The sequence below is a fragment of the Musca autumnalis genome, unplaced genomic scaffold (genome assembly GCF_047663935.1).
Source record: "Musca autumnalis isolate F117 unplaced genomic scaffold, ASM4766393v1 scaffold_2, whole genome shotgun sequence".
In the NCBI taxonomy this organism is placed as follows: domain Eukaryota; kingdom Metazoa; phylum Arthropoda; class Insecta; order Diptera; family Muscidae; genus Musca; species Musca autumnalis.
The window spans coordinates 71,821,760-71,836,894 of NW_027411755.1; the positions used below are offsets into that span (position 1 = coordinate 71,821,760).

Here is a 15,135-nt window from a genome sequence, read left to right on the forward strand (position 1 = left end):
AGTGATGTCGCCTCTAATGTAATTAGATAGAAGGATTAAATTAAGTTTCTTTTTAGCAACAATACTTGCACTCACCTTGTCCCCATTCGAGGTGGAGAAAACAGCCGCTTAATTCGTTCACTTTATTTTTTTTACAAATAAAGTTCCTGGACTGCTGTCGATATCGAAGTTCGAGAGAGTTTTTAATAGTTCTGTAGCAGTTTTACAATGATTTAGATTTATCTGCACAAAGCTAAGATTTTGCTGCTTCCTACCTATTGGTGCTTTGGAGGGATTCGGAGGCTCCCCCTCGACTTCTTAAGTAGTCCTCTACGTACTAGTCAGTGGCAAATTTGATGACAAGTCCGTGGTTCTTCTGAGGAGTTAAGAATCCCCCACTTTCCATCCGAAGACCGACGTTCTGTTTCTCAACTAACTTCACTCAGATCCATTGGAGGATGAGGGACTCCTACTGAAGTCTCGATCCATCATGGTATCACGTGGACAGATACAGTTGTCATTTTGCTACCTTCAGCTGTCATTTGCGAGCCTATGTCCTATCTGAATATCAAAGTATATTGATTCCTTATTGTCGCTGGTAATTATCTTGACTCCCCTGTATACAGTTGCCGGGACGAACCGTATATTACTCTGATCAACTGCGTCCGAGATGAGATGTCCCTAGGTCCCGGTCCACACTAGCGTGAATTTCATTAAAAAATTTCATGAAATTAGGCGTTCCTAAATCGAATTCCCCACTACAGATGTTTTATGATTTTACTCTACTATGGAAGTCGATCTAGAGACGCATAATTTCATGCAATTTTTTCAATGAAATCACTCTAGTGTGGACCGGGACTAAGATGACCTTCCACAAGCAACCAATGACAATCGCTGATGTGCCCATTGGCCTTGTCGTTGATTGCTAGAGGCGGGACATGCTTCCGGTTAGAAAAGCGCCTTCCCAGACGTACAACGCTTCGAATAAGATAAACTTATTGACGAGATTTTGGTCTCTTAAATAGTGATCTTCTCACTAACTTTCCGTGTCATCGAAGCATACAATGTTGGTGAATTGACCGGCTGTGACAGCGTCAATTTCTTCGCCTTTCCGAAGGCTGAGAACAAGAGGTGCGGTTTCATTTAATCATCCGTCTTATTGATGGATTCACTTTTGCCGCTTTCCTCCATCATTGCTTTTTGCCTGAGAAGTCAAGGTTTATCGTATTTGGCCGACGCTATGACGCCCGACGTCGTGGAACAAGTCGTTTAGACAACTTTAACAGCAGATTGGAGTGCTCATGATTGGGGGTGAAAACATGTAGCACTGCAGTGTCCTCATCTGTCACTCTTAAATTCTTCATGCTCTGGGATATTTATCTATAAGTTGTCAATTCCAGAGAATATCTGTCAAATTAATGACGTAATTGCACCAAATACTTGTTGTAGGTGCAAGTGTTAAGTAAGACTGAGAGTACGTTTACATTGTACTGGATTTATCAATCTAAACGTATTATAATAGAAACTGGCATGGCCCCTAGCATATATGGGGTGTGAGCACGGGTGGTGAAGAGTGAAATTATTTTCCCTTTCTCTATTTGTTTTTTTTCGTCTATTTCCAACAAAGACATAAAAAACCTCCAATAATTGTAATAAAGAACAAAAGTAAAACTTTTTACTTCCTAATTTGTCATCCCATGTTGGGGCTACAATAATGTGAAGAAAAAAGCGCTTATCCAATAACAATAACTACTGCACACATGAGTAACTATAAAATCACAAAAAAAGAGCAGCAACAACAACATGAAGAACAATTACAAATGTACAACAACCTGTCAATAAAACAAAAAAGTTCGATTAATTAATATGCAAAAGATGTTATAGGTTCCTTATTTCTTTTTATAGGATGGGGGGTATTATTCATAATGATATGAATGTATTTCATTGTGTGTGTGTGTGTGTAGTATGTGTTGGTGTTGTTGATTGATGAATGTTACTTATATAGTGCCTTTGAAATGATGTGAAGATTGAACACTGACATATGATTTTGTTTCATTATTTCTTTGCAGATAACCAACAAAAATTAAAACAAAAGGGCTTTTCCACAAAGGCAAACAAAGACCACTCTTGGTCATGATGACTCCGAGGAGTGTAACAGCAGTTGGACTGCTGGTGAGTAATATTTGTTGAATGATGTTTAGAGAATATTTTAAAGAGGGATACTAGTTGAAAGAAGCTTGGATTTATAAAGAATCTTTTAAGGCTGATAGTTGTTGAAGGAAACGTGGATTTTTAAAGAATATTTCAAGGCTGACATTTACTGAAAGAAACGTTGAATTTCAAAGAATATTTTAAGGCTGACATTTGCCGAAAGAAACATAGATTTTTTAAGAATATTTCAAGGCTGACATTTACTGAAAGAATTGTGAATTTTTAAAGAATACTTCAAGGCGGACATTTAGTGAAAGAATTGTGAATTTTTAAAGAATATTTCAAGGCGGACATTTACTGAAAGAAACGTAGATTTTAATAAATATTTCAAGACTGACATTTACTGAAAGAAACGTGGATTTTTAAAGAATATTTCAAGGCTGACATTTACTGAAAGAAACGTGGATTTTTAAACAACATTTCAAAGTTGACATTTAGAGGAAGAAACGTGTTTTTTTAAGAATATTTCAAGGCTGACATTTACTGAAAGAAACGTGGATTTTTAAAGAATAGTTTAAGGCTGACATTTACTGAATGAAACGTGGATTTTTAAAGAATAGTTTAAGGCTGACGTGTAATAAAAGAAACGTGGATTTTTAAAGAATAGTTTAAGGCTGACATTTAATAAAAGAAACGTGGATTTTTAAAGAATAGTTTAAGGCTGACATTTAATAAAAGAAACGTGGATTTTTAAAGAATAGTTTAAGGCTGACATTTAATGAAAGAAACATGGGGTTTTAAAGAATATTTCAAGGCTGACATTTAATGAAAGAAACATGGGGTTTTAAAGAATATTTCAAGGCTGACATTTGCTAAAAGAAATGTGGATTTTTAAAGAATAATTCAAGGCTGACATTTGCTAAAAGAAACATGAATTTTTATAGAATATTTCAAGCCTGACATTTGCTAAAAGAAACGTGAATTTTTAAAGAATATTTCAAGGCTGACATTTGCTAAAAGAAACGTGGATTTTTAAAGAATATTTCAAGGCTGACATTTGCTAATAGAAACGTGGATTTTTAAAGAATATTTCAAGGCTGACATTTGCTAAAAGAAACGTGGATTTTTAAAGAATATTTCAAGGCTGACATTTATTGAAAGTAAATTAGGGATCTGTTTTATTATAGAGTCATAGGCTGAGGGTATTTAACTGCCGGCAAAGCCGATTATTTCTTTTTTAATTCTTTTAATTAGTCATCTTTTTAACATTTCCATATTTTTTTCTCTTTTTGTTTGCTTCCAGTTACTCTGCTCCTGTCCCATATGGGCTCACATACGCATTGAAGCGCCCGAAGAACACAATGCTCCAGCATTTAAACCCGAATTTTTACGTTCAGCTGTGGAGAGTGTCCCTGAAGAGGACACCATTTCGAGTCGTTACAGTATGGCGCCCAGTTTTGGTGATGTTTTCTTGCCGCTGCGTAGTGCTGTGGAAAGTGTGCCCACAATTAATGCCGGCTCCGCGGCTCAGCTAAGAGAAGCCGCTTCTCCCTTAAGACATTTTGTTCGAGATGCGGTGGAATCATTCCCCGATGAAGCAGATGATTATGTCGAAGAAGAAGAATATTCGGCTAGCATTATAGATGCCACAGTTGAGGAAGCCATGCCTGAAAAACTGGAATTAACTGAACCTGAACCAGAGCCAGATATGGATGCTGAAACATTTCAAGAACCAGACGGCTGGACAGTATTAGATAGATACTCAGCCTATTTGATACCCAATCCAAATAATGATGAATTACCTCAACCGTATCGTTCCGATTCGCCGTATCAACAATTGGTTAAGGCATCGGATATAGCTGATCCTGACAGTGTGGAAGATGTGGCCAAGGTGCGTCAAGATTTGATGGCATATGGTGCTTTGGAGAATACCCGCTCCCGTTTGAAGGATGATGTGGAAGAATTTGATGATGTTCAGGATGGTGATGATGACGACGATAAACCCTATGGTGCCCTGGCCCACATAAAACAATCGAAACCGAATAAAAATTTCAATAGCAACGCTGAGGTCTTGTGTTACGTTACCAATTGGGCATTTTATCGTAAAGCCGATGGCCAATTTGTTCCGGAATTTTTGAAGAATAAAAATCTCTGCACAAAAATAATTTATTCCTTTGCCTCGCTGGATCCCGATCATTTGAGTATCAAGGAATTTGACCCCTGGGTTGATATTGATAATCAATTGTATAGCCGTGTTGTGTCTACGGGTATTCCGGTGCTCATTGCCATGGGCGGTTGGACTGATTCGGCAGGAGATAAATATTCCCGTTTGGCAGGGGATGATATTAAACGTCGTGTCTTTGCCTCGAATTTGGTGGGTTTCTTACAACGCCATGGTTTTTCGGGTCTGCATTTGGATTGGAATTATCCCAAATGTTGGCAAAGTGATTGCTCCAAGGGCCCAGCTTCAGATAAACCCAATTTGACAAAGTTATTAAGGGAAATACGTTCCGAGTTTGATCGTGTTGATAAGAAAATGAAATTGGGTGTTGCCATATCGGGTTATAAAGAAATCATAACTGAGGCTTATGAATTTCCAGAACTTTCGAAAATTGTGGACTATATGACGGTGATGTCTTATGATTATCATGGGGCATGGGAGAAACAGACAGGCCATGTAAGTCCCTTGTATGGTCGTAAGGGCGATAAATATCCCCAATACAATACCGACTATGCCATGCAGTTGCTGATGAAATTGGGTGCTCGCAAAGATCGCATTGTTATGGGTATCCCCTTCTATGGACAAAGTTTTACACTGGAACGTGAAAGCTCCCAGTTGCAGGGAGAAGGTGTGCCGGCCACAGGACCTGGAGAACCAGGAGAATTTACCAAACAACCTGGTATGTTGGCCTATTATGAAGTGTGTCAAAGGATTCGCAAACAAAAGTGGTTGACAGGACGTGATCCGGAACGTAAATCGGGACCTTATGCTATGCAACGCAATCAATGGGTTGGTTATGAAGATCCAGCATCGGTGGAGGCCAAGGCACGTTATGCTGTTAATGCAGGATACGCTGGTGTTGCTGCTTGGACTGTGGATTTAGATGATTTCCAAAATCGTTGTTGCAGCGAAGCATTCCCTCTGCTGAGAGCTATTAATCGCGGCATGGGTAGGGATGGTACAGAGCCACCAACACGTTCAGATTGTAGCCGACCAGCTATGCCAGCCACGCCTGTACCCCCGGTGATGACTACCATTAGCAGTGATGGTTCCATTTCCGGTAATGGCATGATGCATGACCATACCACGACCAGTAGCCCGGTGTGGCAATCTCCTTCCACCACGACCACCACCACACAGAAACCTTCAACTATTTGGTGGTCACCACCTTCGACGACTACTACGACAACCACCACGACCAGGCGCCCAACAACAACTACCACCATAACTACCTCGAAGCGGCCTGCAACTACCCAAAAACCCACCACAATTCCTGTACCGGCTGTAATGAGACCCGTGGTAATACCGGCTAAAGACTGTCAATCAGGTCAATTCTATCCTGATTCCACGAATTGTAATAGTTACTATCAATGCATTAACCCTGGTGAGGTTAGGCAACAATATTGTCCCGGCGGTCTGCATTGGAATGACAAGAGCAAAAATTGTGATTGGCCTGCTGCGGCCCAATGTAAGCCGGCAAAGAAAAAACCCACAGCGGCACCAACACCCAGTACCAGGCCGCCAACTAAACCTACCACAAAACCTACTACAAAACCTACCGCAAAACCCACAACAAAACCCACCACCTCCGCCAGCTCTGCGGCAGTTACCCCCTCCCGTCGACCCATACCTGCATCCTGGACCAGTACAAAGCCCACAAAACCCGTGGCCACCACACGCAAACCTAGTTCCCAACATCGTCCTTCAACCTCGGCTAAATGTAACGAAGGAGAGTACTACAGCCACAGGAATTGTGGCCAATACTACATTTGCATCAATGGCCAATTGGTTCCGAACTCCTGTGGTGGCAATCTGCACTGGGATGCCATACGCAAGATTTGTGATTGGCCGGAAAATGTAAAGTGTGTCACAACCAAACGTTATTTGCGCATTGTTCAATCGAAATCCAGCCCTGAGGATCCCTGTAATGGCGAGGAACGTGTACCATATCCTGGGGATTGTACGAAATATCTGTTTTGTTTGTGGAATCGCTTGCAAGCAGCTGATTGTGGTCCGGGCTTGCACTTTAATGCTGCCACGGGAATGTGTGATTGGCCCGCAAGTGCCAAGTGCTCGGCGGATGAGGGACCCACTGAGGGAGGTTCTAATGAATTGAATCCTGTCAAACCCAAACCAGCACCCACCACAGCTAGACCCACAACCACCACTACAACCACAATGAGACCTACTTATCCCACCGAGAAACCCAACGTGCAACCCTTGGATGGTTACTACAAAGTTGTGTGCTATTTCACCAATTGGGCTTGGTATCGCAAAGGCGCCGGACGTTATACTCCCGATGACATAAACACAGATCTTTGTACCCACATTGTCTATGGCTTTGCTGTGCTGGACTATTCCGAATTGGTCCTAAGGACTCACGACTCTTGGGCTGATATAGACAACAATTTCTATACCCGTGTCAGTGGCCTGAAGAGCAAGGGGGTGAAAGTCAGTTTGGCCTTGGGTGGTTGGAATGATTCTCAAGGAGATAAGTACAGTCGCCTGGTTCGTAATCCTCAAGCCCGTGCCAAATTCGTAAGACATGCCTTGGAATTTTTGGAAAAATACGGATTTGAAGGTTTAGATTTGGATTGGGAATATCCGGTGTGTTGGCAAACGGAATGCAACAAGGGGGTGGCAGATGAAAAAGAAGGTTTTACTGCTTGGGTTCGGGAATTGTCGGAGGCATTTAAACCCCGGGGCCTACTGCTATCAACTGCTGTTTCGCCTAGCAAGAAAATCATAGATGCCGGCTATGATGTACCCCAGCTGGCCAAATATTTCGATTGGATTGCTGTCATGACGTATGATTTCCATGGTCAATGGGATAAGAAAACCGGTCATGTTGCACCCTTGTATTATCATCCTGATGATGAATATGATTATTTTAATGCTGTAAGTTTTAGATTGTTGCGTTGGAACGTTTTTTTTTTTGTGGGAGGAGTAGGAAATTAATTCTACGATTTTTTTGCAGAACTATTCCCTTAACTATTGGATCGAAAAGGGTGCTCCATCACGGAAAATTGTCATGGGTATGCCTTTGTATGGACAGTCGTTTACTTTGGAGAATACAAGGAATACAGGTTTGAATTCAAGGGCTCCAGGACCCGGCAAGGCAGGAGAATTTACCAGAGCTGCAGGCTTTTTGGCCTACTATGAGGTAAGTTTTGTGCAAAGAGACAAACGTTTACTTAAAAATCCATAAGCATAACTTTCATTCATATGAAACTTTTCATGTGTGACTCGTTTCATTTATGCCAGACATTGAAATATTTCATGAGAAATTTCAGACTTTTTGGGGGAGAGAGGAGATGAAATATCTATTTCATCTCCCTTTCTTGAGGTTGTAATTTTTAACGCGTGACGACTCACAACGGACCGTTTGGCCCTTATCATCCAAGAACTGAACCACATGAAAGCTTCAAAAGAAAACTTGGCTTCACTTACAATATTTGCATGTGGGGCCATTGTGCAGAGACTTTGAAGGCCTCAGTACGTACTGTCCGTTGAGTGACGTGTTGTCACAAAAAGTTAAATTATGTTTAACTTTAATGTGACAGCCATATCGTCGTTTTTTCAAAAAAAAAAAACATGGCATTACTTACATACATTTTTTTCATGTGGCTGTTGTGGCTCTTTACATACGATCCGTTGAGTACCACTTTACAACAACCACATGAAAACATCAAGAAGAAACTTGGCATCACTTACACAATTCTAATGGGGTTGTTTTCAAAACGTAACGCGTCACACAATGGATCGAAAATTTGCTATTACGATATTTGCAATGTGGTTGTTGTTTCAACGCCTAAGGGGCCAAATACATACGGTCCGTTGAGTGTCGCGTTACAATCAACACATGAAAACTTCAAGAACAAACTTGGCATCATGATACTAAACGGACCGTTGAGTTGAGTGACCCGTTACGCATTGAAACAACAGCCAAATTAAAAAAGTGCTGCCAAGTAGTTTGACAGAAACTACTTGGCTGGCGCGTTAATGTTAAACTTTTTTCGTCAACGCTTGACTTGAAGTGATACTCAAGGCCTTGGCACAATCTGTCCATCTTGTGTCGCGTTGCAGTTAGAAAAAAACTCATGAAAACTCCAATAGAAAACTTGGCATCACTTTCACGTTAAGAACAGGATATGCTGGAGTGCCTGTTCCGGATTCTCTGGTTATGTCACTCTCGAACCCTGGAAAGAAGGATGATAGGACATCAGTCACATTTGGCGACGTTACGTTGACTAACCGAAGAAGTGCAGAAGTTATTTCAATCGACAGTTTGTCGAGCACCGGGGATTGACAAGGCGAAGAGAAGAGAACTATGTATGTCGCATCAGATCTCGTCGTGCCTAGGAGAGACCACCACAATTTACAATAGATGATGTTGCAAATGTCATAATAATATATATAATACAATTGTTCCACAAACATCCCAGGCGGAACAAGGGAGACTTCTCTCATATCAATGAGTGCACCCCCATTCACATTGGCCCAATGATATGGGACCTATAGTTTATCGGCGAGTCCGAACGGCGTGTCCTAAGACACCACTTTTAGAGAAGTTTTACATGGCTGAAATAGTCAGGAAATGTCGCCAACATTACTGAGGGGTATTTTGCCACCGGGGAATCGAACAAACGACCTTCTGCGTGCAAGGCGTGTGTGCATACCATTGCACCACGGTGGCACCCAAGTGAATTAGGAAAGCTAGAACATCGAAAGCGTGGGGCCTTGATGGAATTCCGAAACAGCGGTATGAGGCGGAAGTCGAGTATTATCCCACCAAAATTCTCAACCTGTCGCTTAGCCACCCAAATCGTTCCCAAAGTCTGGAAAATGAAGCCAGACAATGAGGCTGTCTGAGGATATCAGCAGAAAACCCTCCGGTCCGTTGGATATTCAATTTTATGTGGACGCCAGTCGTACGTGGTATTCAGTAACAAGAAGACGAAGGGAAACTCTCTACCTTTCCTGTGTTCCACCTCCTCCAGATGACATTGAGATGGAAACGTGTACGGGTAATTGTACGATCTTGGCGTTAGGTACTTTTTCTGATGTCTTTTGTGAAAGGCTGAACTCATATTTGAATGATCTTACTACCTTTTTCCACGCAAAGAACATGCAAATATCCGCCACTAAATCTACGGGCACTCTCTTCACCACATGGACGACAGAGGTGGGAAGAAGTTGAATGTCATGGTCGATGGCAGCAAAATTTAAACCACAAACTACCCCAAGATTCTGGGGTCATTTCGTCCGCGCATGCCACAGCGATCAGCGACAAACTGATATATAGGAATAAGGTCCTCAATTTACTAGCCGGTAGCACTTGAGATGCCGATAAAGAAACCTTGTTGACCACATATAACGCGATAGGTCGGTCTATGGTAAGCTATGAGGCGCCAGTGTGGTTCAAACGTGTCAGAATGCCATTGTGAGAATTGCAACGGGGTGCTTCCTTATGTTTTCAGTGGACCATCTACATGAGGAGGCACGAATCTTCCAGTACAGCAACTCAATGTTATGCTCTCAATGTTATGCTAGGGTGTTATCATGTCAGGAGGAATCTTCATGATCTAGAAGCAGAGGTCTAACGTTACAAGAGAGAACCCCTAGATCAACATGAAGCTCAGACAGGTTTAAATAGCATTCATAGATCGTGTGAATGCGGAGAACTTCCCCCGTCTATCGCTGCTGAGGAGCGTCAGTTGCCACGACAAACCAGAGTAGTTTTGTCTCAACTACGCTCTGGATGATGCAGCATTCTATTTTTCTACAGGACAAGCATCGATGACACCGTGCAAAACGTCTGGCCAGCATGCGGCTCAGGCCCGCATGACACACTGCACCCATTCGACTTTTATTTAATTCCTGTGTGTTTTTATTTTATTTTCAGATTTGTGATCGCATCAAACACCAAGGCTGGGAAGTGGTACAAGACGAACAAGGTCGCATGGGTCCCTATGCCTATAAGGGTAATCAATGGGTGTCCTTCGATGATCCTGCCATGATACGCAAGAAGTCTCAATTGGTGAGAGCTTTAGATTTGGGTGGTGGTATGGTCTGGGCATTGGATTTGGATGATTTCCGTAATCGTTGTGGTCAGGGTGTACATCCATTGCTGACACAGATACATGATGTGCTGAAAGATCCCCCAAGCGGTTATGAACCCACACGTAAGCATGGAAACTAAATATTTGGGCAACTTTTTTACATTCTTATCTTTACAGCTGGCCTCATACCCGTCAAAGAACCCGAATCTGTGGAAGAGATCATCAGCTCCCAGGAAATCACCTATCCAAGTGAAATTGAAACCGGCTCCAATGTTATCGATCCCAACGAAGAAGTTGAGGGTAATGATGATGTTGAAATCATCCAAACTGGCCAAGAAGAGGTTACCTCTCCATCTGATGGCGGTGAATTCAAGGTTGTTTGCTACTTTACCAATTGGGCCTGGTATCGCCAAGGCGGTGGCAAATTCTTACCCGAAGATATTGATCCTGAACTTTGTACCCACATTGTATATGGCTTTGCTGTATTGAATCGCGATAAATTGACCATTCAACCCCATGATAGCTGGGCTGATTTGGATAATAAATTCTATGAAAGGGTGGCTTCGTATCGTGCCAAGGGCATCAAGGTTACCGTGGCCATTGGTGGTTGGAATGATTCAGCTGGAGATAAATATTCACGTTTGGTACGTTCCGCTGAGGCCAGAGCTCGTTTTGTGCGACATGTCATGGAATTCATTGAGAAATATGGTTTTGATGGTCTTGATTTGGATTGGGAATATCCAGTGTGTTGGCAGGTGGATTGCAAGAAGGGCATGTCAGATGAAAAGGAAGGTTTCAGCGACTTGGTTAGGGAACTATCGATGGCCTTTAAACCCAAAGGTTTGCTGCTGTCAGCTGCGGTTTCGCCCAACAAAAAGGTTATTGATGCTGGTTATGATGTGCCTCAGCTTACGAAATATTTCGATTGGATTGCTGTTATGGCCTACGATTATCATGGCCAATGGGATAAGAAGACCGGTCATGTGGCTCCTATGTATGAACATCCTGCCGGCACTGAAGGTTTCAATGCCAATTTTTCCATCAATTATTGGTTACAAAGTGGTGCTGAACGTAAGAAACTGGTAATGGGTATGCCCATGTATGGTCAATCATTCTCCCTTGCCCAGGCTAGTAATCATGATTTGAATGCTCCCACCTATGGTGGTGGTGAGGCGGGAGAAGCAACTAGGGCGAGAGGTTTCTTGGCATACTATGAAATATGCAGCTATATACGGAAACGTGGTTGGAATGTTGTACGTGATCCTCGGGGACGTATGGGCCCATTTGCCTACTCACGAGATCAATGGGTGTCCTTTGATGATGCTCCAATGATTCGTCACAAATCGGAATATGTTAAGGCCATGGGTTTGGGTGGTGCCATGATATGGGCTTTGGATTTGGATGATTTCAAAAATGATTGCGACTGTGAATCGTATCCTCTGCTAAAGACAATTAATCGGGTTTTGAGAAATTATCCTGGGCCGCATCCAAAATGTGTTTTGGAGGATAGAGATAAGACAATGAGTAAGTATTTGGGAAGAGGGAGGGGAAACTTTCAAACTACAAAAATCTAATTCTTTTTCTGTTTTTAGTTGCTGGTATGAGTATGCCACCCTCGACATCCCCGGCCAAGCCCAAACCCACAATCAACACACAAGTTGAAAATCAAGCAATTATACAGGCCCACAAACCGGCCAAACCTACAGTGGCGCCCAACAAGCCCAAGGAATGTGCTGGACGCAACTATGCCCCCCATGAAAGGGATTGTAATAAATATTATATCTGTCAATATGGAGAATTGGTGGAGCAAAAGTAAGTAAAAACTACTAATTTATTGATGATCCCAACTAATACACTTGTTTTTTCTTCAAGGTGCCCCTCTGGTTTACACTGGAATCAAAACTATTGTGATTGGCCCCAGGCCAGCAAATGCATGGTGCGCGACGATCAAACCACCAAAAAACCCATGGTTAGTAGACCACGGCCCAGTACTAAACCCACTGCAAAGCCTACGGCTGCAACCACAACCAAGGCCCCACCCAAGGTTACCAAAAAACCCATAACCACACCCAGCAAGAAACCCATATCTCATCCCAAGCCCACATATGTGCCACCGCTAGCCAGCAATGAAGACTATAAGGTGGTGTGCTACTTTACCAATTGGGCCTGGTATCGTCGTGGCGAAGGAAAATATGTACCCGAGGATATTGATGAGAATCTGTGCACCCACATAGTCTACGGTTTTGCGGTGCTCAACAGCAATTCCCTCACCATCAAGACCCATGACTCTTGGGCTGACATCGATAATCGTTTCTATGAACGTGTTGTGGCCTATAAGAAAAAGGGATTAAGGGTCACGGTGGCCATTGGAGGTTGGAACGATTCTTTGGGTAGTAAATATGCCCGCATGGTTTTGGATCCCCAGGCAAGAAGACGTTTCATCGAAAGTGTTCTAGTTTTCTGTGAGAAATATGGCTTTGAGGGCTTAGATTTGGATTGGGAATATCCGGTATGTTGGCAAGTGGACTGTGCCAAGGGTTCGGCAAACGAGAAAGAAGGTTTTGCCTCTTTGGTACGTGAATTATCGGCGGCTTTCAAACCCAAGGGATTACTGCTTTCTGCTGCCGTCTCACCCAGTAAAATGGTCATTGATGCTGGCTATGATGTGCCCAAATTGTCGCGTTACTTTGATTGGATTGCCGTTATGACATATGATTTCCACGGCCATTGGGATAAACAGACAGGACATGTTGCTCCCCTCTACTATGTTGAAGGCGATAGCAATCCTTACTTCAATGCCAACTTCAGTATTAATTATTGGCTTGAAAAGGGTACACCACCACAGAAACTTATTATGGGCATGCCTCTGTATGGCCAGTCATTCTCTTTGGCTGACACCAATGCTCGTAGCCTCAATGATAAGTCCATTGGTCCCGGACGTGCAGGACCCTATACCAGAGCCGGTGGTTTCTTGGCCTACTATGAAATATGTGAACAAGTTAGCGAGGGTGGTTGGACTGTTATTCGTGATCCTCAGGGTCGCATTGGTCCATATGCTTATAGCGGCAACCAATGGGTCTCTTACGATGATGTCAACGACATACGCCGCAAAGCACAATTTGTACGCAAAATGCGTTTGGGTGGTGGCATGGTCTGGGCCTTGGATTTGGATGATTTCCGTGGTCGTTGCGGCTGTGGTAAACATCCATTGCTGCGCACACTCAATCAAGAATTGCGTGGCATACCGGGACAAAGGGCTAACGATTGTACATAATCTTGAAAGAGAAGGGGGATTCACATGAGATGTGCAATTAATAGAATGAACGACAAAAGCACATGTGAACACAATGAGGTTTTTTCTTATTATTAATTAGCCTACGTTTGCATTAGTGTTCGTTATTGCGATAATTGTTGTGTCTTAATAAAATTTTAAGTCAAATAATTCGAGATTAAACAATTTATCATAATAATAATCACTAATGTAAGTGGCGTTTTAGTTAAGTAAAGTGCCAATATTATTATTACAATAATCAATATAATTTAATAATGTTTATATTTTAGGTATAAACTGCAATTAGATTTAAGCAAAACAAATATAATATATTTTAGTTATTTAAATAGAATATTATATGATAATGATAAGAACAAAATTTACGAAATAAAATTTAAAAAAAAAAATGTTTAAAAATTCAAAAAAAAATTTTAAAATGGTCGGTTGAAACGGGTTAATCGGGATCAAAGGGATACTTCAGTCTGCAGTCAATATATAAAAAATCATTAAAAACTCTTTAAAAAAACTACGCTTATGGTGCTCCAATTATTCATAAAAATTCTTTAAAAAATCTGCGCTTATGGTGCTCCAAAAATTGTTTAAAAAATCTACGCTTATAGTGCTCCAAGAATTCATTAAAAATTCTTTAAAAAATCTACGCTTATGGTGCTCCAAGTATTCATTAAAAATTCTTTAAAAAATCTACGCTTATGGTGCTCCAAGTATTCATTAAAAATTCTTTAAAAAAACTACGCTTATGACACTCCAAGTATTCATAAAAATTCTTTAAAAAATCTACGCTTATGGTGCTCCAAGCATTCAATAAAAATCTTTAAAAAATCTATCAAGTATTCAATAAAAATCTTTAAAAAATTTACGCTTATGGTGCTCCAAGTATTCATTAAAAATTCTTTAAAAAATCTACGCTTTCGGTGCTCCAAGTATTCATTAAAATTCCTTAAAAATCTACGCTTATGGTGCTCCAAGTATTCGTTACAAATTCTTTAAAAAATTACGCTAATGGTGCTCCAAGTATTCATTAAAATTCTTTAAAAAATCTACGCTTATGGTGTTCCAAGTATTCATTAAAAATTCTTTAAAAAATCTACGCTTATGGTGCTCAAAGTATTCAATAAAAATTCTTTAACAAATCTAGGCTTATAGTGCTCCAAATATTCATTAAAAATTCTTTAAAAGATCAAAGCTTATGGTACTCTGTGGACTTGAGGGCTTTGTTCCTGAATCTCAGCTTGTCAAAGGTAGCTGTGACATTTGCGGAAGACGTTTGCATGCTGTCGATTGTATCGCCTAAATATCGCCTAATAGTTAGGAGCCGGAATTCTGCTACCATCGACCATGACATTCATTTCAGTGCTCACCTCTGTGAACGTAAATTTATTGGCGGATATTTGCATACTCCTAACGTGGAAAAGTTGGTAAGATCTTTAAAA

The 15,135-nt window shown here is 41.4% G+C and overlaps 1 protein-coding gene across 1 annotated transcript in view; it reads left to right on the plus strand.

The window, feature by feature from the left end:
- Positions 1 to 14,021, plus strand: part of Cht10 (Chitinase 10) — a 34,880-nt gene extending 20,859 nt beyond the window's left edge. The window contains exons 2-8 of the mRNA XM_073967915.1: positions 2,049 to 2,151; positions 3,434 to 7,249; positions 7,329 to 7,514; positions 10,257 to 10,536; positions 10,591 to 11,937; positions 12,006 to 12,225; positions 12,286 to 14,021. Of these exons, the coding sequence (XP_073824016.1) occupies positions 2,113 to 2,151; positions 3,434 to 7,249; positions 7,329 to 7,514; positions 10,257 to 10,536; positions 10,591 to 11,937; positions 12,006 to 12,225; positions 12,286 to 13,687 (7,290 nt within the window). The 5' untranslated portion in view covers positions 2,049 to 2,112 and the 3' untranslated portion in view covers positions 13,688 to 14,021. The remainder of the gene's footprint in view (positions 1 to 2,048; positions 2,152 to 3,433; positions 7,250 to 7,328; positions 7,515 to 10,256; positions 10,537 to 10,590; positions 11,938 to 12,005; positions 12,226 to 12,285) is intronic.
- The last annotated feature ends 1,114 nt before the right edge of the window (positions 14,022 to 15,135 follow it).